At 48.2% G+C, this 23,210-nt stretch overlaps 3 protein-coding genes across 3 annotated transcripts in view; 1 reads left to right on the forward strand and 2 right to left on the reverse strand.

Moving 5' to 3' along the window:
* Positions 1 to 12: 12 nt before the first annotated feature.
* LOC128724972 (methyltransferase-like protein 25B) lies at positions 13 to 1,565 on the reverse strand. Its single transcript, XM_053818692.1, has 4 exons — positions 1,347 to 1,565; positions 1,075 to 1,281; positions 233 to 1,015; positions 13 to 168 (listed from the first exon to the last, which is right to left on the reverse strand). The coding sequence occupies exons 1-4, from the start codon at positions 1,563 to 1,565 to the stop codon at positions 13 to 15; spliced, it is 1,365 nt and encodes a 454-aa protein (XP_053674667.1).
* A 307-nt stretch (positions 1,566 to 1,872) lies between these two features.
* On the forward strand, positions 1,873 to 3,318 carry LOC128722603 (ARL14 effector protein-like). The gene is made up of 2 exons (XM_053816276.1): positions 1,873 to 2,813; positions 2,889 to 3,318. Exon 1 carries the CDS (start codon positions 1,905 to 1,907, stop codon positions 2,448 to 2,450), a length of 546 nt encoding a protein of 181 aa, XP_053672251.1. The 5' UTR covers positions 1,873 to 1,904; the 3' UTR covers positions 2,451 to 2,813; positions 2,889 to 3,318.
* A 4,049-nt stretch (positions 3,319 to 7,367) lies between these two features.
* The window catches only part of LOC128722896 (diacylglycerol kinase 1), a 34,351-nt gene continuing 18,508 nt past the window's right edge, over positions 7,368 to 23,210 (reverse strand). Inside the window, exons 7-17 of the mRNA XM_053816583.1 lie at positions 19,172 to 19,296; positions 18,800 to 18,908; positions 15,558 to 15,686; positions 15,259 to 15,470; positions 14,272 to 14,412; positions 13,035 to 13,532; positions 12,272 to 12,946; positions 8,065 to 8,220; positions 7,771 to 7,987; positions 7,527 to 7,708; positions 7,368 to 7,457 (exon numbers count right to left, since the gene is read on the reverse strand). Of these exons, the coding sequence (XP_053672558.1) occupies positions 7,368 to 7,457; positions 7,527 to 7,708; positions 7,771 to 7,987; positions 8,065 to 8,220; positions 12,272 to 12,946; positions 13,035 to 13,532; positions 14,272 to 14,412; positions 15,259 to 15,470; positions 15,558 to 15,686; positions 18,800 to 18,908; positions 19,172 to 19,296 (2,534 nt within the window). The remainder of the gene's footprint in view (positions 7,458 to 7,526; positions 7,709 to 7,770; positions 7,988 to 8,064; positions 8,221 to 12,271; positions 12,947 to 13,034; positions 13,533 to 14,271; positions 14,413 to 15,258; positions 15,471 to 15,557; positions 15,687 to 18,799; positions 18,909 to 19,171; positions 19,297 to 23,210) is intronic.

A 23,210-nucleotide genomic window follows, 5' to 3' on the forward strand; every position in this document is an offset into this window, starting at 1 on the left:
GGATTGTGCGATTTATTGTATCTTCGATGCGTGGAATATGAAACACCGCGGGGAGAGTCCATCGTCCCGAAGTCGGACTAAATTTCGGCGTATACGAAACCCTTCGTGTTTGCTTGCATTCTCTAGGTAACACATCCGATCCAGCAGGATAACGTTTTCACAGACAGACTGCAAATGAAATGAAGCATCCGTCAGGGATTTGGATAGGGTTTGTAATCGTTATGTACCGTACCTGTAGGCACGTTTGAAGGCACTCCAAGTATTCGGACCATCTAGGTCCATCACGTCCGTACTGCTCCAGCAGGGCAGCAAGTTTGGTCCTATGCTCGTCGGTCCAAGCGCATTCAAGACGTTCACCATCCGAATATTTCAGCAGCGTAAATTGCGCTAATACGTTCTCCACGGTCGCCTCGTTCGGGGTGGATTTCAGCTTATCAACACGAACAGTTTCGTCGTGCTGCAGAGCTGCGTCGATCAATGCCCGGCGAAACATTGCCTGCCCGTGCAGGTGGTGCTCCTCAGGCGTTCGTTTTTCCCATCGAGCAGCCGTTTGTTGGCATCCTAGGCGCAGGAACGACCGGGTGATCAAATTCCGTCCGCCAGCCATCAGCTTAGCGCCAAGTTCATTGCTGAGAGGGATATTTAGAAACTCTCGTTCCTCGGTAGTGGTCCCGGTGGCAGGTTCTTTCATTCTGTGATAGCAACAAGGCATTATGGTAAGGCACTGCACCCATCGGCAGCGAAGGAAACAGTGAATGGCCGTAATGGAAAGATCTGCACAAGCGTGCAAACCTGCAATAGATGCTTCGATGGTGTTGTCGCCAAATCGGTTGACACATTCGCTTCGAATGAAGTCGAATGAATCCTCTGTTATGAAATGGTGGCAATATTGGACGGGTTTTCTGGGTATTGAAGGATTTTGGCGTTTTATGCATGTTTCCACCAGGCTAGGGTTGCTTTCAATTCCGAGCACTTTGAGGCCAAATCGCTCGTGCAGCAGCTCACTGAGGTAGCCCTGTGAATGGTCTAAAGATGAATGCAATGCAACCAACATATTACAATCGAATTGCTCACCAAACCGCTGCCAAAATCGACAACCAGCGATTGATCTTCCGGCGACCGAACAATTTCGATAAAACTGCTCAGGTTTTCTATTTCATATCCCTTCTTCACACTGATTCCTTTTCTGGGTTTTGGATGGCGACAGTCATGCTCGTCAAACTGTACCTGCAATTGTTTCAACGCGAACAGAAATTCACGAAACGAAACAGACCAGTCGTCCTGCGGAGCATATCAGAAATGAGAGATTAATTCTACAGATAGTGGTATTCAAACACCTTTTTTACCTTCATGTAACCGAGAGGTATGCGATTAAACTCGTCATTTGAGGCATAATTGAGATCAGCAATCCACTCTCGCGGCAAGACATTTAGAGTACCCTCACGTATGAACTTAGTGTTATTGACGCAAAAAATCCATCGATATTTTTGAAGAAACTGTACCGCAGCGGCGAAATAACCGGCATAATCAAACGGCTGCGACTCGGTGAAGCGATGAGGCGACATAAGCTGCTTCTCTTAATTCTCCTTTCATAAAATCAGATTAAAACTTCTACGTTATTAGAACATTATCAGTGAATGCTTCTAACATATTTAACGGTGTACCACTTGTAGGATTTCTAGAATCTAGATCCATGCGCCGGAGCTCGTTAGATTCATTGTTTATGTTTACATTCACAGCATGGACCGTGTTGCCAGATACGCAAAGTTGCAGCTGTCATTTGTGGCTGGGTCGAAAAGCCTATTTCACTGAGCGAAGGAGTGTTGTCAAACGCCAAATAACAAACGAAACCAAAATTGTAAGCAAATGTAATTTGTGCACCGAAACAATATTCAACAACCATCATGGGCGATTTCGTAGACCTATCGAGCTCTTCCGATGATAACGAAGCAGGAGAAAGACCAGCGACGTCCTCGGAAACGTTGGAACCACCCACGGAACAGAGTTCGGAGGTTGCGCAGGCTTCGGAAACTCCCAACGACAAAGACAGCGCCCCAGTCGAAAATGGCAATAACACCCAAGCGAAAGGGCAGCAACGAAAGCGCGGTAGACGGAACCGGCTGGTGGATGAGAACTCCAAATTTCTTGCCGACTTCGATCCAGTAACGTCTCAGCGGGAGAAACGCAAGCTAGCACGCAGCATCGGCCAGAGCTTGAACTCGGCACCCAAAATTGTGGGACTGTACGATGAGAAGGGGATCTTGCGAAGCAACGGTGAGGATTTGTGCGATTGCCTGGATCTCACCTGCCCCGGATGCCATATGCCGTGCATGGATTGTGGAAACGAAAAGTGCGGCCCGACTTGCCGCAGGTATCGCAAGTGGATGTACGACGAGATCACGATGGATGCGAAGGACGAGGTTAAGCGGAACCCGTTCATTAAATGCTAATTCGGCGTGTAGATTTAGTTTATTGTTTCCAACAGTTCATATGTCATATGTTTTACATTTAGTATAATAAATGACGCTACCGGATGAAGCGGCGGACGTGCCACCACAATTTCACCCTGGTGAGCACGTGTTTGGTATATAAGTTTCCTAGTCGCTCTATAATACATCCCATTGAATACTGAATAGCGGAGTAGGAGCCAGTAAGTAGATAGTATGTTTAGCGTTGTTCAAATGCCTTCGAAACCCTGCGATCACATTTTACATCTCCGAGTATGTACACATCCACAATAAACCCATAATATATCGAGCACGTGTACCCATGGAAGTAGCCCGCTAGCACGAGTAGGGCCAGTAACGATAATGGTAAGCTACACTTGTGCGCGTTTCTTTGGTTTTACAATGCATCTGTTAATTGTGTCCATTTTCCATTTGGTACAGCACTGCGGCGGAAATGTACAAGCATGGCTAGCAATAGGTAGGAATAAAAGAATACATTAGCGGCAGAGCAGGTGCGAGAGTTCGGCCGAAACTCGACCTGAAGCCTCTTGGGGCAGGACTGAGGGGCATAAAGCTACACACTTAACGAATGGGCTTGCCAGACCCAGTACACAGCATACACGACACAATAAGGGTATTTTTTCCAAATATTCGGCTAGCGGAGGAGTTTGCGTTCACATCCGGAACAGGACATCCCGGAATGCTGACCGTGTATTGATATACTGTCTGCTCCTTAAACTACAACGTACGCAGGCAGATGTAAAGATCGGTAGTTTATAATGCATCAAACGCAGTGGAACCGGACTGCAACTCTCGAGTGCTTGATTTGAAATGCACCTCCATCGAGTGCAACGGCCTTAAAACAAACGATTTCATCTCCAATGCCCTTTTGGGGAAACCGGAGATGAATTTGTAGACTGGGTTTATTTTAGTTTTAGGTTACTTTGGTTTTAATCCGATCCTGTATCTGTACATCATGTAGGTGTATAAGTGGCTGTATCTATCGGTAGTTTAATCATCCGGACCCACCGAAAGGCCAACCGTTTCGCTAGATCCGGTTTGCCTGGATTTGTTTGGCCCGTCGACGTTTCGAAATACATGCATAATAAAAATATACATTCATGTTGAACAATCTTCCTCAACCGTGCGCTACAGATTGGTTGGTTCGTATGCTATTTTACGTCTCCTTTTCCCGCCTACTATGGGATGCTGTTCGTTTTATGTGTTTCATACTCGTTTTTATTTGGTTTTTGGTTTTTTTTAAATTCTTACTAGTGTCCCGTTTGGTCCGAATGTTTGTGTTTTCTTTGTAGGCATAAGTACCATTAATTACAAGTCTTTTTATTTCCTCCTACGCGGCCTTCGTTTGATACAAAAGAAAAATAAACAAACTTTTTTCGTTCATCAATTTGAGATTCCATTCCTCTTTCGACTCCTCGTTAAAATTAAACAACACATTAGTTCAATGGTACCTGAACAAAAAAGGATATCGTTTAAAACGCATTTGTAAAACTTTTTCCAGAAAAGAACTTTATATACTCCGCAAATCACTCACTCGCGACGGAAAAAGAAATATACCTATGATGTGGCTCTTGGAACTTAAGAATAAAAACCTAAAGCTAAACTTATCATTCGACGGAGAATAGCCTAAAATTTATAAGATGAATAATTTACTACCGCCTAGATAGTTCTATGTACAGCTTACGGTTAACGTTCGGCTACGGTTACTCATGTGTATTAGGATAAACGGTGAGATTTCAATAGTTTTCCTCTTCGTGTACATTAGATGCACAATTTCGTCCTTCCCGCCCGGGGATAGTTTAAAATAACGTGTGAGTGTGGGTGGAAGAGTGTTCTCATTTTTCCTCCAACCTCCCTATACAGCCGAGAGTGGGCTCGTCGTCTTCGTATTTATCTCTCTCATTCTCTACCGTGTTGTATAAAAAACAGCTTTAGGCCTCAAACTACTGCTCGCCCCGGTCCTGCACAGGCCGGCAAGCCCGGTGGAGTCCCGGAATGGTTGGGTATTCCCCTCAAACCCGACCCCAGGGGCTTGCCGGTGCTACCGTTGGGATCGATTGTTTAAAAGTACGTTCCGGTAAGCGGGTGTGGTTCCCGGGATTAAGTGACGCGATTCGCAAGATACTTATTGCTAAACGCACAACACAAAACACTCCAAGCTGTGTCCTTCGTTCAGTCCCGATATATCCCCTTATGCGCTGGTGCATCTAGGGAGTATTGACTAGTATGATGATATCTGACAAGGGTTTGATTTCGCTAACTAACCGAGTTTCGAAGTATGATCCGTTGGTGTCTAGCTGCTGATGCTGCTATTTCTCTTTTAATAATTCCTTCTTACATGTTCCGCTAGTTCAGTGGCTCCATCTATATTACCACCTATCATAGTTTGATCTCTTATACTACTTTAGAATTTGAGTTGTTTATTATCATTACATCGTTATTATCATTCCCTATACATTAACGCACCTCCCGCAATAGCTCTAGATTAAAGTTTAGTTTATCTTAAGCCCTCAACCTGCATTTTCCCATTGGGCTGTGAGGCGTTTTGCCAAGGTTTTTCCTTCTCTGTCCTCTCTGCCACGTGTCTTAAAGACCGGACCTGACTGTGCCTTCTCTTTCCATTCATGCCCCCTCCGCCAGCTCTGCCCCGTCAATTTGATTGGTGCCCCGGGGGTTGGCCACTTCCGACCCGCGATACGGACTCGCAGCCCGCGGGAGAGGTCTTATCCCCTTTTTTGATTAGCCTTTTAAACCGTAGTTGTTAACTGCTACTGTGGTGTTTCTTTTGTTTTTTTCTCTTTTAGAAGTAAAAAACAAAAAACGTTTCTAACTGAATCGAAAAGACTAGCGCCGTGTTCATGCCGCATGTGCGATGCGCGCCAGAACAAAACTGAAATATCCTACCAATAATGTAACTACTTGTGTGTTACGCTTGTTTCTGCTTCGCTCGAGATGTTTTGCTAGAGTTTAGACTACATTTTATCTACCTATGCACGACGTCACGTGGCGCTCGTTGCGATTGAGATTCACTATACTTAGGGGTTTATGTTATCGGTTTTAATTATCTGTTCGCTTACGCCCGTGTTTCAATGCTGCCCCGGATTGAAAGGGTTCACAGGTCCGTTTGCGCCGAGGATTTTCGACCGGATGTGAGTTGGAGTTTCACGAAAACGAGACAATATTTACAGCCCAACGGCCGGCGGTTTGGGTGTTTTGCCGTTAAGTGAGCCTATCCACAAACCAGGGTCTCACTACCGTCGTCTAGGTCGGGTAAGTATGTGCACATGTTAGGAATATTACACGTGGATACAGGACACAGGTAATAGCTGCTTGCCAGCACGAGATTAGGCATGGAAAACTACACATACACACACGCACACTCATACACACAGTACTAAACATTCATTCGGAAATACTTTTTTCCCGCTCGCGGCCCGTGATGGCGCGGGTTGCAGTAGCCCGGTAGCAGAAACACCGTCGTAGGCGAATCAGGATGAACCTTTGAGGGTTTTCCATACTACATTTTGTTTCCTTCCGAACTGAAATATCATCAAAAATATCAGGCTTTTGGGAGGGGTGGGCAGTTTTTCCTCTCCACGGCGATATGTGTGCGTTTTTGTGAGTGGTTTTGTTTGGCTGCTGGAAGAAAAGATACAGGAGTAGAAAGGGATTCGTTCTGTTGCCGGGTCCTGCTGCCGACCTGCTGCACCACCCGACGACATCGCGTGCCGGAACAGGACCGTAAAAGATTCCTATCGTATTTAAAGCACATGAACCAGTCGCACAGCTGCGATCGAGAGTTTTGTTTCGCGTTTTGTTGTGTTGCGTTAGTTTGTACGGACGACGCGCGCTTTTATCAGTATTCTAAGAGCTAGTGAGTAAATATATATATTTTAAATATATATTTTTAAGTAATAAGTGTTTTTTTGTATATTCTCAATTAAATACAGTACGGTTGCTCGTAACGGCGACACATACACACACATACACGCGCGCATACCCATTCACACACAGTACCACAGATCCACGGGTTCCATCGATGAGATTATCTTGAGTGTAGAGCCTGGACGCTCATGGACCGATATAATTATGCCTAGAATATCTTCAACATGCAATCGACATCTTCAGAAAGGGATGGCATGGGGTGAGGCGAGAGATGTAGAGGGTTTGGTCAAAAAGGAGGGCGATTCTGGAACACAACGCTGAAAGCAGCGCCGATGAACGATGAGAACGATGAGAAACGGTAAACGTATAACATTTCAGGGCTAACATTCTAATCAATAACAGATTCGTGCTCGTTTGACGAACGGTGGCGTACGAAACATATAGACGGACAATGCCACTACTGGCAATACAATTGTACGCGCACGTGCGTGTTTGGGGATTTTTAAGGAGCGCTTAGGTGCTATAGGAGTGCTTGCCTTGGAAGCATCCGGCGTAAGGGATGCAGAACCGGTTGTATCTGCAGGGTGCTGTTCCCCTATATATCCATCGAGGACTTCCAGTGAAGAGCAAGAGAGCGAATCAAGAAGAGAGCGCGTCTTCGAAGTCTGTAAACCCACGATTGGTGGCTTGATTAAGCCAGCAGGATACACTAACGAACACCGGTCAGTAATGCGTCGGTGTGTGCCTTCTGCTGCTCAATCCCACGGTGCATCGGGTGCTAGGAGCTTGATGTATGGTAGTTGGAAAACGGCATCAGCAAACGGGTGCGATCATCATGGGCATTGGAAGGAGTGATGGCGTTTGGGTTTTTGATGTGATGACGATCCTGCTCGTCCTCGTTTAAAGCTATCAGTGTTTTCGTGTTGCCTACATTCGGGCGTTGGGATGGGTCCCACCAATCAACCGTCACTAGGCCTCGCTCGGGACGGTGTCGCTGGTTGACTTCCTCGTGAGTCATCTCTTCAGAAAGCTAAAGAACCCGCTGCCTTTCTCCGACCGGGGCGCCATTAGCATTGGCACTTGGTTTTTGTGGGTTAGTTTGATCTAAAAAGGTTAATCGAAACGAACGCTTTGATTCGCGAGTGTTCGCAAGCGTGACCACGGCACACTTACCGTGCAAGGGCCCTGCATCCAGGGTTCACCATCGATTTGCATTGGGAAGGTTTTGCGAGTGGTTATCATAACCTCGCTGCACTGTGCCAAACGGCGTCCTGACGCTCGCAAGCCCGTTCGCACCTGACCCATGTGCAGACAGTTCTCCAATCCGATCACCTCGATCTTCCGGTCACCGATATCTGCAAAACGACACCATCACAGTTTGATCCTCTGCCCTGACTTATACTACTCCCCTACCTACCCTGTATTGCGATGGACAGATCGACCGAGTTGAAGCTGTTCGCCGACAGCTCCTTGTCGGAGTTTTTCAGCTTCTTGCGAAACGGACCCTTGCGCATTCGCTTCTGAGACAGGTGTTCGCCCCAGAGGTTCGACCCACCGTGCGTGTACGGGATGTTGAGCAGCGCAATGCCCTGCAGTTGTGGTCCGTTCGCCAGCTCCAACGACACGCCATCGCACTGTGGAGAGATTGAAAGAATGGGCAACACATTTTCGAACCCAGTACACGTGGGCAGAGCCACACGTGACCACTTACCACAATCTCCAGGTTTTCGTGCAGGTTCTTGCACGATGCAGCGAACGTTTCCGACGTGGCGTACTCAAAGTACCAGAGTTTGTTCTTCATGCGGCTGTTGAACTTGTGGGGATTTTTCTCCCGCTCCAGGTGAAACTTCACGCAGATGGCGGCGTCCTGCAGACAGAGGGAGAGAGAGAGAGAGAGAGTGTGAGAGAGAGAAAGAGATACTGTAAGAGACGGGTGAGAAATAGCGGGATCGCCTATTTGCGTGATTATTGCCGACCAGTGATTCACGCCGCCATGGGGGTTGCATTGGGAAAATTGCGTGATTACTTCCGGTACAAACCGATCCTGACAGGAAGTGCCAGTGTTAGCCCGTGGTCACGCGATGCTGCCAAGGTGGCATTAAATCGAGAAGCGAACTACATTCGCCGTGATTCGACGGCTTCCCCGTTTCATGCAGTTTAAAATCTTCTATAATCGCACCCGAGCTTAGCCTCGCTGTGAAGGAGGAAATCGATCTGTCTACCAAGCTTGACCGGCGAGATAATTAGCCCTCGGTGGTCCGATATCCCGATGCTATCCGATTCATTTGCCCGGAAGCCCGGAGCTAATGGGATCTCCCGGGGCCGACTTGCCCCGTCCGGTAAAATGAACTGCTTTTTAATCGCTAAATTAATTAAATTACATTTTACGTTTGCGGCCAAGGTCGAGCCGGAGAGTAATCACGACAAAGCAAGAAAGAAATAAAGAAAATAGCCAAACAACCGGTTGGCCCAAGCGAAGGAAACAGCGACGAAGCGACGGGGGCTTAAACGAAAGTCCCTTTTTAATTTGCCCCCATCGTCTTGGACGGGTCAGAGGGGCTGCAATTGGCGTGGGTGAGATGAAGAATGAATTTAGCTGATAACACTGGCTGACTGGGTTGGCTCGGGTGGCCAAAGTTGGCTTGGAAGGTAGCTATAAATAGTCTAGCGGCCTGTACCGCTGGCCAGCGCCCGGTTGGGGCTTCAGAACCCACCACGGATTAGGTTGAATAAGTAAAACGCCAAGGAAGCAAAAGCACAGCAAGAGAATATAATAAGAAAATTTAAAATAGCTCCCATTGCAAATCAAGCCCCGGTGGAGGGTTCGTGCACATAAAAAAAGAAACAATAATAAAACCGAACACCCGATGGAGGCGCCCAGTAGCTCACGACATTTAACAGATTTTTCACCGCCCACAGTGTCGCTTGAGCCGTGGATGTTTTGTGGAAGAGCTGGGGGCGAATAATTTCGAACCGGAAGCAATTCAAAACGAAGCATATTTCGCTCGGTGTCAGAAATGAATTTATTGGACGGTTGCGGTTTAACCGATTCCGTTCACCGGGTCCTGTGCTTGCGTGTGCAGATCGTTCCGGATCTGTTCGTGAAAGGATTTAGGCTCACGAAACCGAATCGTTGATTCATTCCACAGCAGGTCGTTGTCAGAGAGCGAAAAAAAAAATTGCCTCTTTCCACAATCGTACGGTTAAACCGGCTTGGCAACGCATAATCCCGCCATGGCCTCGATCCCGACCCGTCGAGCAGTAAACGGAGCCACGGCCTTTCCGGTCGAAACGTTGGGCGTTGATTGTGTTCCGGTAGTGGGCATTGTTTCTATGCTAATTTGCTAGCGCTTCACCATCGGCCGCTCGCAAAAGGTTAGAGATGTCGGCGATAGATTACCGCGAGGGGAGCCAAAAATCGTTCGGACCGAACGACCGAGGGACGGTTATTTATGAACCGACGGTAGCATGCGCGCCCACGTATTCACCGAACCGGTCGGGGTGGTCTGCTAACACCGGGCCACTTTGATTGGGCTTTGCTTTGCCGCAGGCACGACAAACCGCTTGCTTTGATGTTCACGGTACCGATGAACGTTGTGGTTGCTAAGGACGAGCGGGCTCTAGCGGCTAGAGGGACGTTATTTATGACCGCACGGTTCAACACTTTTGCACCCGTGGGAAGAGGGATTGAATATTTTAATAATCCTGCTGCAGCGCTGCAAATTCCCGAACGCGTCGCGTGAGTTTTGGGGATTTTTTCACCCCGTCCGAAGCGGAAACAGCAAGCGATAAATTGTTCCCGCTGCGCTCGCTACTAAATGCGGTCAAACGTATGAAAGCACCGTCGGTAGACAAATTGTTTTGGTGGCTGGCAACCGCTTTCGAGGGAACGCTCCCAAGGGGGAGGTTTATCCACCGAGCAAAGAGGATGAGCTAACGCTCGTTAATGTTGATAGGCTTCGAATTAATTGCGCGAAAAATCTCACCGGAAATTATGGTGATACTCAAGCAGAAAATGCTTCTAAAATTGTGGTTTTGGTGGCGTAATGGATGGCCGAATGTTTTTGGTTGAACTCAGCCAATAATTAAATCAATTCATTGCTTAATTCATTCTCCAATGTAAACTGTACAATTGTGTATTGCTACTGAAATTGCATTTGATTTGAATGTTTAATATTTTTGAAAAATACACACGCAATACATATATTTAGATTAATTGTTAAAAAACAGATTTAATTTAAAAAAGAAAGCTACTATACATAAATAGGCTGTAAAAGAAGCAAATGAATTATGCCCATATGTTTATAATTACATAAAAAACTTGATAAAATAGAAAATAAAAAATTTTGTTTGATATTCAACGACATTGCCTGTCCTCCAATGTGACTCGAACACGTAGTTGAGCCCCTAATTCCAAAAACATTAGAAACTTTTGAACCTTTCCACTTCGATGCCAACTTCCCGCGCAGGGATTGCTATGGAAAAATTCTTAGAAGCGTAAAACGAACGTCAAAAGTGAGTTATCATAGAAATAAACAACAAAACAAAAAACAAAAACTTTCGCCGTTATTTTTCACAAAACTTATGCTTCATCGTGATTAAAGTTTCATTTTCAGTCATTCCGGTCTGGCACATCCCCTTCCCGTGAAAGACGATGAATATGCTGCCTGGTGCTCTGACGGGGAAGGTTGTATCGCTGACGGAATTTATAAAAAATGAACCATTAAGCAAATAAACAACCTGCCACGGATCGTTCGATGGCGCGTTCCTCGGAACTCGAGCGATACCGGCTCGCACAGTTCCCATCATGCAATATGCAACATAATCCCCACCATAAAGCACGCTATACGTGCCCTGCACAGAAAGGCCACCAAACAAACATACCTCAAAAATACCAACCCCCGAATCAGACTGTACCGGGTGGCCGAGGGGATGCGCTGTCCAACTTTCGGGCGAGTGTGCAACTGAAAAGCTTATTGAAGCGGGGGTGCTCACAAGTGTACAGTTTCCGGCTGTGCCAACTGTGCCCCTTTGGACGTTTTCCCGCGCTCAACAACAATTGCGTTCGTTGGCGTGAATAATTAAGAAACGTGGAGCTCCCGCACGAGTCGGTCTACGAGGGGGTGGAAAAGGGTACGATTTTCCTCGACCGAAACCGGCACCGACGAACGATCGGAGCCGGCTATGAGGGAATGGTAAAACGGCAGACGACAACCGTTCCGGGTCGGGACATCGCAACAAACGGCGTTCTAATTACGGTTTAATTTCTACAACATTTGCGCTGGAAATGTAAAAAAAGACCCCCAACCGGGCACCTTTTCGACGTCGAGGGAGTGGCGAACTTTTTAGGTCACCCAGGAAGAGTGTTATCGCTGCTTGAAGCAAAAAAGAAGAACCGCCAGCAATAAAGGGCACAAAATAGACAGCGCAACGCAGCCAATGGGAATAAAAACGAACCAGCTCACGGTCCGGAGTGACTCCTGGGCGAACTTTAAGGGCGAGACAAATTAGCTAACTCGGAAAATGTAGCGCCACAGTTCGAGCGCAGTTTCATGCTACAATCGATGTCGGGTTCGGTCCGCAGGTCGGGCGTAAATAAAAGTTCTCCCGTGGAACTCCGATGTGTCCTCGTTAGCGTAACTCACGAACCTGCGAGCAAGGGGTTGGAGAAGTGAAAAAAGGCGGAGGAAGGTACAGCAAACAAACTTTTCCCGGAACTCCTGGTGCGTACATTTTTCTTGCAACCCATCCCGATTCGATCCCTCCCGGCCCGGGAAAGCAGTCTGATTCTTGCGAGTTTTTCCATCACACACTTCAAAGGACTCGCACCATTGCGGGGGACTTCCAGAGCTGATAGTGGTAGCGGGTTGCAAGGGGGTTGGAGTTGCTATCTTGCTATCCGCACGGTATCTACTTACCACACCCACGGAGAAATAGTTATTGACAATGTTGTACGGCACGGTGAATTCCGATCCGACCTGCGGTTTTATCAGCTTCGGTAGGTCGATAGTTTTCTTCTCCGGGCCCGGCCTGTCCGCGGTGCCACCATTGATGTGCTGGTGATGATGATGGTGCTGCTGCTGCTGCTGTTGCTGATAGGAACTATTTTCGGTATCGTCCGCTGGCTGTGGTGTATCGCCCACACTCTCGGTGCCATTTCCCGCGGTATCGCCACTCGTAGTGCTGCCGACGGTGTCAGGCGCCATGTCGATACCGGACACCAGCGTAACACCACCGTTGGCTATCGGCGTTGGGTCACCATCGGTGTTCGCGTTGGTCAGCTCTTCCAGTAGCCCCCCGGATGGGCCTAGCGTGGCCGTGGTTGGAGTTGGCGGTGGAGTAGCGGTTGACGCGCCTGCCATCAGCGATCGTCGGTCCTCTGCACCGTTGGCTTCATCGTCATCGTCATCGTCCTCCGGTGCGGTACCATTATTGTCACTCGGCAGGACACGGTCGCTGGTCGTGCCGTCGGTCGCCAGCTCGGCCGCGTTTGTACTATTTTCAACCTCATCGTAGGTTTGGATCACAGATTTTTCAGCAATTATGCGATGCGAGAACTCTATCACCTTCTGCATGTTCTCCGACAGCGTCACCTTCAATTAGCGGGTGTGAGCGAACCGGCGAAACCGGAGAGAAAAGCAATTAATGATGAGTGAAATGGTTGATGGGAGAAGTGCTTACCTTGTGACCAGGAACGGTGGTTCCGGTGGGTGTTTCATCGGCTGCTAGCGGGTTGTTCTTCACCTCGATGCTCCACCGGTCAAGCATAACGACTGAGGCTCGGTTGATCTTGTCCAGAATCTTGGGGATGCTTTCACCCTCGTATCCGCCACCCCAACGTAGACACCGTGCCAAATCGTTGCCCGTTCCCAGAGGGATCACACCGATCGAGGGTTGGCTCTGCAGTACGATGCTATCCATCGCTTCTAGCACCCATCCGACAGTGCCATCGCCACCGCAACAGATCACCTTGAAATTGGGCACGTCCTTAAACATGGTTAGACCCTCGAGGGGGCCACCTTTAGACAGGTCGTACACTTGGCGTGGGTTCAGGAGGTACTGGAACTTGCGCAGGATCCGGTCACCCTGCCGGCCACCGCTCTTGGGATTGATGAACACGAGCAGCGGACACCAGCCAGGATCGCTGGTGATTTGAAAGTGTATTGTCGATGGAACGCTCTAGGGGGAGAAACACAGGATGATGCATTGTGACGGCTGTTGCTATTACAATTCATAGAATGCTTATCACAAGAATCTAGCTCTAGCTGATTGTTACATGACTTTTTTTTTACAATATTCTGGGTATTTCAATGTGTGATACATTAATCCAGCTGTGTTATCGTCAAAAAAAAAACGCCACACAACACATTCCCTTGGACATTGCTTTGCAAAGGATAGTATGTTTAATCTGTTTTATGGGTTGCTTTGATGTTTTGTACTGGGATCAAAAAGCCAGTTTTACTGACAAAACCGGTTCTCAGAAGGATGTTGAATCCAAGAGAAAAAAAATTATCAACATTGACATTAGAAAAAAGGTTCATAAAACGAGAGAAGATCCACCTTGAGCAAACACAAATATGTTCATGAAATTCTAGCGAAACATTTAATTTTAGTCGGATAAAAATACTCAATATATGGTTTCGAAATCATCTAGAAAGCAGCGTACAGTAAACGGCGTATCAGTGGAGCTGGCCTAGATTACACACTATCCCCGTTGAATGGATGGATAGTAATCAATTTATCCGCGCCCGAGAGCGAGCAAATATCCCAAGTGATTACCGAGAGCGTCGATTTGAGGGGTGCTTGCACACTTTTCAGTTCCATTTCCCACACCGTGTCAGTCATTTCCTGCTCGCTGCTCCCACCTGGCCACCAGGATAACGGAGATAAATGAGTTTTTGCCGCGTGGACAACCTACCTTTCCCTTGTTGGTGGTGAAGTTGATCGATTTTTGCCGATCGAGCACGGCTGGACAGATGGCGGTCGGTGGTAGGACGAGGCTGGCGAACTCTCCCAGCGTACATTCGGCCTTGACGAGCGTTGCGCATTTGTTATGGAGCTAGGAATGGGCACGAGAACGGCGACAACATTAATGATTTAGTCAGTGGCAACGTCTAGGTGCGATAGGGAACAACAAATGAAGCGCAGGATAAAAACTCGATGAAGGAAAAAAAAAGAAGAAAACTCATTTTTCACTACCGGAACTGGAACACACGCGGTACGTTTTCATTCTTTTCAGGTTGTCCTCATAGACACATACACGCTCAATGGGTGGCGGTTCAGCTGTTGCCACCGCCACCTACCGGTTAAAAAAAGACCGAAATGAAACAGGACATTATCCCCAACAACGGATCAACGGAGCGGCTAGCGGGATTTTGCCATAAAAAAGGCGCTCCAGGTCGAGCGTAAACAATTTACGTGCACCGTAAAACACTTTGAAGCCGCACGGCCAACGCATTAAAACGTTTAATGACTGATCGAACGTCGAATGGTACGGTGTCACTCGGCCTACTGATTGATGGAATGGATGGATAAACAAAGCAAAGAGGACTCTCGAAGATCACCATATGTTGGTGATTGTTAGCCCGTGAACAGTTTCCGTCCCGGTGTACTACTTTATTTTTTGTTCGCATTTATCACGTGAAACACCAGGCGCCTCCATCGTGCGCAAGCGCCAGAGGGACTTTGGGAGGAAAATGTGCCCCTTGAGGGTACATGCTAAAATAAAAGCTCACTTTAATTGAACACATGTTAATCAGGACTCAGGCCCCTGTGGCGATGAGGGACTCGAATATGTGGGACACTCGTAAAGCCTGTCCGTTGGCCGGTTTTGAGTTGGGTAGCCTTTCCTACCTCCTAGAGTCAGGATATACTCTCTCGAGGGAACGTACACGAGCACACTTACCATCATACGACACCAGCGGCAGGTCAGACCGGTAATGCCGTTGTAAGCTTTGATCCGTTTGCGGCACTTCGAGCACCGACCGTAGCAGTTTCCCTCGACCCAGTGATGCTGGAACGTGGCGGTTGTTTTTGACTTTTTCGACTTCACGTAAGTGGCGATACAGGAGGCCGGAGCTCGCTGGACACAGCGTTCATGCACGGTGTACTTGCACACTGGCCGGGCATGAAAAATAAACGTGGAGATTAGCAGAGTCCAGCACAGAGGCGCTGATTACAGGACGCTTTGGAAGTGTTACTTACGCACGCAGCAAAGCCCTTTCTTGCCGAGACCAACGAGCATGTTGAGGCACATGTTGCAGTAAGCGGGTTTGCTGAAGTGTTTCAATCGCCACACGTGATAGCCATCCTCTTTCAGCGTGTTGTCGACACCTACCAACGACGGGAAAGAAAGTAGTAGAAACGAACACTGTTTAATGGATCACCACGAGACCAGGATACAGGATTTATGCGTCCACCGAGATTCGGAATCGTCGCGCGCCATCAATTACCGGGAATTAGCTATCGGAAAATGTTCATTCCTTCCCACGAGTAGGTGTTGTAGTGTGTAGTGTATGTGTGCACGGACATCCTCATGATCAATGGTACACCGATCGAAGCAGCGTTTCGGTTGAAAATCCCGAATGAGTAGTAACACGTGGTACTCGAAAAATATTCCCGGGAAAGTTTGTCCGCGAGCTCGCTTCGATGGATAATGCAATCGAGTGAAGCAGGGTTTGTTTGCGGAATTAATTCATGCTTTCGAGTGTGCTTGCGTTTGGTCAAGCGAATGTTATCCGCCGCACGGGATGTGCTGGCATATGTGGAAGGGTCAAATTGTATGCTGAAGAAGTTGAGCGTGAGAAAGGTGACGTCTTTGCCCAGCTGTTGGCAACAAATTTTGTACGGATTCTACTAACTCAATACGACCAGCTTTATCAAGAGTTTCCATTTACTGCAATTTATTATGTTTCCACCTTATTTAATGGTTCAAATGAGAAATGACCGCTCGATGGAACTAACAACCCGCCGTAGAGTATACTATCTTCTAAATCTGCGCAAGCTTTACCATTCTCAGCTTCAGCAACTTCAGCAAACATACAAGCACTCTCGCATGTACACAGCATCATATTCTTCGCGTTCGTATTTGAAAAGCGATCCAAAAATTCAATCATCGAGGTTTTACTGCCGTTCGTTTTTATACTTTTATTGGCACGGGTTTATGGCCAAAAGTGGCACATGTGCAAAATAGATGTCTCCACCAAATGGAAAATTCATTCACTATAAACCCAACCATATCGGGGTTATGCAATATATCCAACACATTTGTCACCTATTTGCAATAAAATATTGTACGGCGAGCTAGTGAAATATGAGGTTCAAATTCAGATCGCAGGACATTTCTTCTGTAACGCGAGTGAAGCATAGATATTTAGGGGTGTATCTGAGTTTATCTCAGATCGCAGTAGGACGGAATTAGTTTAATAAATTCATGTAACATTCGCTTTGGAAAGACGATTGTTTGTTCTCTGTTAAAATACCAATCCTGGAACACCTTCTTAGAAGAGGATGTGTCGAATCAAGCGCCCTCCAGTAGCTGAGCAATATAACAGCAGTGTGTTTAATTGCCTTTCAAGAGGAAAATTCGCCCACGAGTGCACCAGAGCCACGTGAAACGGCCCCACGTTCCGGACGATTGCAGCTGCCCGCGATTCGTGGGCGGGATAAATCTAGCGTACGTGACCATCATACGGCAGGATTTCGTTTGATTTCGTGCGTCAACCGACGACAAGCCCCACACACGGACGAAGGAAATTAATTCCGATAGTGCACCATCATCCTCGATGGCGCCGATAAGCGTGCCGTTGGCTCCCAAAAATAGATCCACATCAGTCTCTGTCACAGTACCGGTCGAGTGGTCGAGTGCCACCCATCCTGAGGGCGTTGGGTAGCTTAGGATGGCACTTCGTCGCGATGATGGATGCGTTCACTTCCCGTCAACGCCGTCCCGGTGCTATTGTGCAATGGCTCGATTTTTCAGCGAAACCACTTTTCTCCATCCAACTGGTCTGCGTACGGATGGCCCGATTGTGTCCTCGATTTTCCATCGCCACCGTGCGCCACTCCAGAGCGCGGAAGCCACAATCGTATTAATCGGCAAGCTCAAACCATCGAGCGCGGCTAAGAATGACGGAATGTTTGCTTTTTGCCCGTGCTGATTGATGGCGCTTTCGAGCGCGTCAGTGGACACTTTTGTCCGAGAATGTCCTCCCGACAAATGACTGGCAGGGTCGGGAGAATGCGAGCTGCGGCTTGCCCGGTGAAGGGCATTAGCGGTTGGATTGGCTTGAGAAATCGATCCCACGGGAGATCGAGTCCGGGACGACTTTCTGGTCGGGAAAAACCGGTACCACCTCATGCTGGTGGGATTACTCTCCGGAGAATCGCTCCGAAGGGCAGGGCAGCAAGTGCACGGCCGTTTGTGCACGTACGTGGGCGGATGTGCTTGTCCTGTTGCGTCCTGAGCCGCGCTTGATTGCGCCATCCCTGAGCTGGGCCATCGTGTGCAATTAAGTTAAGTGTAGATTAGTATCCGGTCGTGGCTTGGGTTCGCTCCGGTCTCCCGAATCGGAGGTATCGGGTACTCGACTGTGGTGTGGCTGGGTAATTGATTGAATTATTCGCACACCGAAGGGCGAACGATTCCCGCAAGAGTATCCACGTAGCCCCGGGGCAGTAATCGAGCGTGTACGCCGATCGGAACCGGTTGCATCGTTCGGGAAGCGACCCCTAAGTGCGTTCATTAGGGACGTTGGTGGGTTTGCACCACCTTATACCCTCGAGGCTGGCGTTATCTTCCCGTAACGAGGTGATTTTAATTTAATGTGCAATTTCTTTTCCTGCTCAGGCGAACGTAAGCCTTTAACGATCGCCCGGCAGCAAGGACATCTTCCACTCCTGGGCAAAAGCTTATTTAATTGGACGCACACTCGATGGTTGATTTCCGAAAAGGGATCGACCGTGAATTTGTGTAGCACGTGTTTGAATAAGCCTGTGGGTCGCCTTTAGCATCAGCTGGTTGGAAAATCAGCTTTCAACATCGTCATCGAGCTGCCATGCCTAATAATCTCCTGCACACGCCGACTTATTGCTGTTGGCAATTTTAATTGGACCTCGCAATGGCGTAGCAAAACAAGAAAATGGTTAAAATAAACTGTCGCATCAGGCTCATTTGCTGCTCGATTTTCGCATTATTCTCAACGCACACCATTAGCGCACGTTTCAGTCCCACGCTTGTCACGCCCCGGGGGTGTCATCTCTGGGAGGATATTTGATTACACGCTGCATTTTCTTTTCCCACTCTCTTCTCCGTTCGGGCGATTTGTTTCGCTTTCGAGTTCGCGGAAGAGAAACATCTCGCTTTCGAGGCTGCGATATCGTTCGCGGGAAAAGCGTTCCGGATAGCGTAAGCACCGACGATATGCCCGTGGGGAGTTTCTACTTACCGAGAAGTACCAGCAGTGGAATTGTCGTTAGGCCGCCACGTTGCCACTCCTCAAGCGATACGCACCCGTCACCGTCGTAGTCGATCTCGGTCATCATGTCCTGGAGGATCTGTTGTCATAGCCCGGTGCGATTGTGCACGAAGAGAAAGAGAGAGAGAGAAGAAAAACAACAATTCACAGCTTGATCAAGTCAACAGCGACACAGTGGTCGGGAACAGACTGCCGTTCCGACGCGCACGAAACACATAATTGAAGTTGCTATTTATGAGAGTAGGCTTTTGTGGCCAGGAAATGCCACGTGCGCCACGATCGGTCAACAGGAAGGATGAGCGCGAACAGGATGCACGCGTGGCCACGATTGCGTTCACTCACCGGTCGCAGTTCGGACACGTCCCAGCCGAGGTATTCCGCCACCGACATCATCTGGTTGACGATTGCATCCGTTTCGGTCGTGTCGAGGACGCCGTTCCCGTCGGTGTCGTACAGCCGGAACATAACTACGGTATGAGGGAAGGAAGAAAATTGTAGGATAAATCGCGAGCACAACTGCCGCTGGGCCGGAAATGCGATGGCGGAAAAGTGCGATTGTGAGCAATCGATGATTCGCCAAGCGTGGTAATGTGACTTCGCGAATTCAACATAAATCAGGATGGCACGTGAATACTGCGATTGTTGGGAAATAAGCCTAATTTTGAGGGGTTTATGTACGCAGATAATGAAATTGAATTGTGATCTATTACTGAACAACAACCAGTAAAACTAAACGTATGTTAGCTCTACTCTAGTCCGAGACCTCAAAGATATATTGTTACGGCAATGCTTAATTCTGTACCTCTCTTGCAGAAGTAAACCACCATAAATCAACTAATTATTCATTAATTCGCAAATCAGTGTGATCTAAATTTGCCATTAACAAATGTTTCAGAAAAGATCCCGCACACATGATGATAACGTTCCCATTCAATTCACGCTGTATGGTCAGCTCGCCGCCCTAGCGTCTGATAAATGGCCCTCAAAAATCTTCCGTTATCATTACCGTCGGGGAGCCGTTGGACCATTCTCGGCCATGATGGTCGTCTCCGTAAACCTTCACGAGACGGTTGAAAAATTGGAACCATTCGGAAAATAACTTATCTACCGTAATACGAGCCATTTTTCTTAAAAGCGCCCATCTCCCACCAGTGGAGCCATTTGTTATCGTCCTATTCGACGCAATTTGCACAGAGGACGCCGAAGGGAAAAGTGAGAAGCGGCTTTTCTCCACCCACTTCCATTTGCACACACACCCATACACACATCCATGTGCACCACATTTACAGCTGACACGTACGGAAAGCGAGCGTTGTCTATTGGGGTTGGTCCGGGTGGTGCGCAATTTCCCACCCAGTTGGAGGCGTCCAATCGGCATTGGTATGAAGGGTGGCCCTTTCGTCATGTGGTGCGGCATTGCACCCCACGTCGGAGCGGTGACCGAACGGTTGCCATTTGATATGAATCGGAAATAAATCTATAAATAAATATTATGAGAAAGGCTTTCACCAGCCCGGCCGCAGCAGTCAGCCTCTTGACGGACGAACCGATCGTTCACGATACGCCGGTTGTCCACTTGCTGGCCATCCTCTTGGCCAAAACCTCCCCAAGAAAGTCGGCTAGCATCGTCTCTATGTACCGATAGCTCGCGTCAGTCCAGCAAACGGTTCACCGTAAGTCAATGGTGGCGTTTATCCACCGGAAAGGCGGTAAGCGCTTAAGCGCCGACGAGTGAAACCCGGACGACTAGACCATGAGAGCAAGAAATGTTTCAGTTTCCTCGGGCCGATCGAATCAATACCGAGGACCGGTGCTTCGAGCTATAACAGTACCGGCTAAAATTACTCATACTCGAGGTCTCGAGAGGCAGCAGAGAGTGCACTGGTCGGGTGAGGAAAACGGCACCATAATGATGTGCTGTTCCGATCGGCTTCGGTTGGAAGGTTTTTCCTGCCCGGGATGGAGCCCATGACGGTGAATTGAATATTGGTCCGGTTGAGCCAGAAGCACAGAGATGATGTCGGTCACTTTCATCTCCATTATGCTTGCAGCGACACACCGCAAGCAAAAAAAAAAAGACAACACACAGTATTAATGGTACTTCGAGCGGCATTTCTTCGTCCCAACCGATCGGCACCGGGTTGGCAATCGTTGTTTTCTCAGGATGACGTCTTTGATATTCGGCCTTCCAGCAAACGCAAAGAGACCGGCCATCGGTGCGTAGCAGCAATAATCATCTTAATAAATGCAGCAGGCTAGCACCGGGGCAATAAAGGATATCGGGAAACCAGTTGTGCTTCCGGTTTGATAAGGCCGGATGTCGTAGCAGGATGTGTCCGTTTCCGGTCAGTACAGTTGGCCAGCAATAAATATTAATTTAAAAGCCCCACCCACCGATCTCAGTAGATGCATGCGACCGGAAATCATTACCAGCTCAAGCAAGCTCGATCAAAGCAACTCACTGGGTGGAATATGAATGCCAGGAATGATGCTGCTCGTGCGGCCGCCACAAAAGGGATTCCTCGTTCTGAAAGGATACCACCGGGGTCATCAGAGCTTTGATTATGCGCCTCTGTCCGAGAGTAGCCAACACTTGCGACTATCATGGCGTTTCCCACCCGAGAGAGGCCGGGGTAGAATGGATCGTTGGGAATGGATTATTTGTGGAACAATGCCAATAAACGTTGTAACGGGGACCGAAAACTTTTCTCTGGTCCACTTTTCTGCCCGATCCCGTTTCACCACTCGCTAGGGATAAAGTTATTCGGGCGGGCCGGGGGTCACACTCGAAAGAATTCCCCTTTGGCTTTGCTTTGCCCACGCACTCTCCCGCACGTGGTCCTTCGTGTACGTCTGTGTGTCCTCCACGTTTACTGCGCCATCGTTGCCCAGACCGGGTTGGGAAAACTTATCGGCTGTCGGTCCCCGCGGGCATCCAGCACTCGCTAGAGGGGCCACAACTAACGCCAAAAGAGGGTACTCGAGTGCGCCCATCGCCTGGGAAAGCGCCGAGAGTGTAGTTTTACAGCGCAGCGAAACGGGCGAAGTGTTGCGTTCGCATAAATAAAGCAATTCCAGTGGCTGGTGAAGGTTCACATGCACATCCTTCGCCATCGCATGCCAGCGAGGCCGAGGATCGGGTGGATTTCTTTTTATTTTCGCTTTGTTTTCTCTCCGGCTCAATCCCCAGGAGGCTGCCATTGTCGAGTGTTGGCCGTTCTCTCAGCCAGCCAAACATAATGTTTGCCGGAGCGGGACGTAAGCGATGATGATTGCCATTTCTATGGTAATGAGGTCCGCAAGTGTGTTGTGTGTTTGTGTGTGTGCTCGCGAGTGGCGGCGCATCAAAAGGATTACCGAGCCAGCGCATTTCTCGGTGGTGTTGTGGCCAGGCGAGTGCTACTTATTTGCCCATCATGATGCTTACCCGGTCTGGACGTTCCGAGTGGATTTTCCCGTCGGAAGGAACTTTCTGACTTGATCTCTTTCTTTTTCCATGTTTTGTCTTTTTTTCTCGCTCTCTCTCTGTCACACACTCACAAGCACTCTTTCGTTGGCACAGTCCTGAAAGTTAGTGCGCAAGTTTTCGGTTGTGCAGTCGCTGCTGCCGTTCTTCGTAAGCTGATGGAATGCATAAAACGGTGCCATCAGTTTAAAGTTAGCTGGCTCTAGCTTTGTTTGGTCCATCGGATTGGGCTGAAGCGTGGTGAAACTTTTCGTCTGCTACGAAACCCGGCCAGCAGCACCAATCTGCCGGTTCCCAAAGGGCGACGTGCCTCTGGAGGAGGATTATGGATTCGCGACATTTTTGTCGCGCTGCGCGGTGAAATCTTGAGCGAAGTTAAATTTCATACTATCCGGACGGCTTCACTGAGCGTAATTAGATTAGGCTGATCTTCTGGTGTTTGAGGTTGATGCACAAAAAAGATCTTTTTCTGGGTGTAAAAGTACACTGCTTCATGGTAGCAGATGATAGTTACGTTCGTTTTGCAATTTGAAGAATTATTCACAAAAGTTTCACGAAAGCATAATAATATACGAATAATGCTCACAAATGCTGCCAGACAGTGGCTTCTCAGACTGTAAATCTTTTATTCCGTTGATGCTCTGCGAACTCATTAGCGAAGTTTGTGCTGCGAGGGGCATCAAATAAGCTTCCAAAATACGCTCAACGACAAACACCGACACAAGGGCTGTGAGTAGTTTCGCTTCGAAGCTTCTCGCTGTGATATGCTTTTAGCGTCCTTCACTGTGCTACGTCAGCCTTAAATAAGGAAAAAGGCTCAACTTATTGTATGCCGGTGTAATTACACCCCTTCGAAAGTCTCTCCGATTTACGCGCCCAAGCCCTGCCCGAGCCTAGAAGGGGTTAATGAGTATT

The sequence above is a fragment of the Anopheles nili genome, chromosome 3, assembly GCF_943737925.1.
Source record: "Anopheles nili chromosome 3, idAnoNiliSN_F5_01, whole genome shotgun sequence".
NCBI lineage: Eukaryota > Metazoa > Arthropoda > Insecta > Diptera > Culicidae > Anopheles > Anopheles nili.

What these genes read in the sequence shown, in the direction of transcription:
- LOC128724972 (XM_053818692.1), bottom strand. Translation starts at nt 1,565, where the DNA reads ATGTCGCCTCATCGCTTCACCGAGTCGCAGCCGTTTGATTATGCCGGT. An exon ending in TACCTCTCGGTTACATGAAG is followed by an intron (nt 1,282 to 1,346) that starts GTAAAAAAGGTG and finishes TATGCTCCGCAG; the next exon opens with GACGACTGGTCTGTTTCGTT. An exon ending in TCGATTTTGGCAGCGGTTTG is followed by an intron (nt 1,016 to 1,074) that starts GTGAGCAATTCG and finishes GACCATTCACAG; the next exon opens with GGCTACCTCAGTGAGCTGCT.
- LOC128722603 (XM_053816276.1), top strand. Translation starts at nt 1,905, where the DNA reads ATGGGCGATTTCGTAGACCTATCGAGCTCTTCCGATGATAACGAAGCA.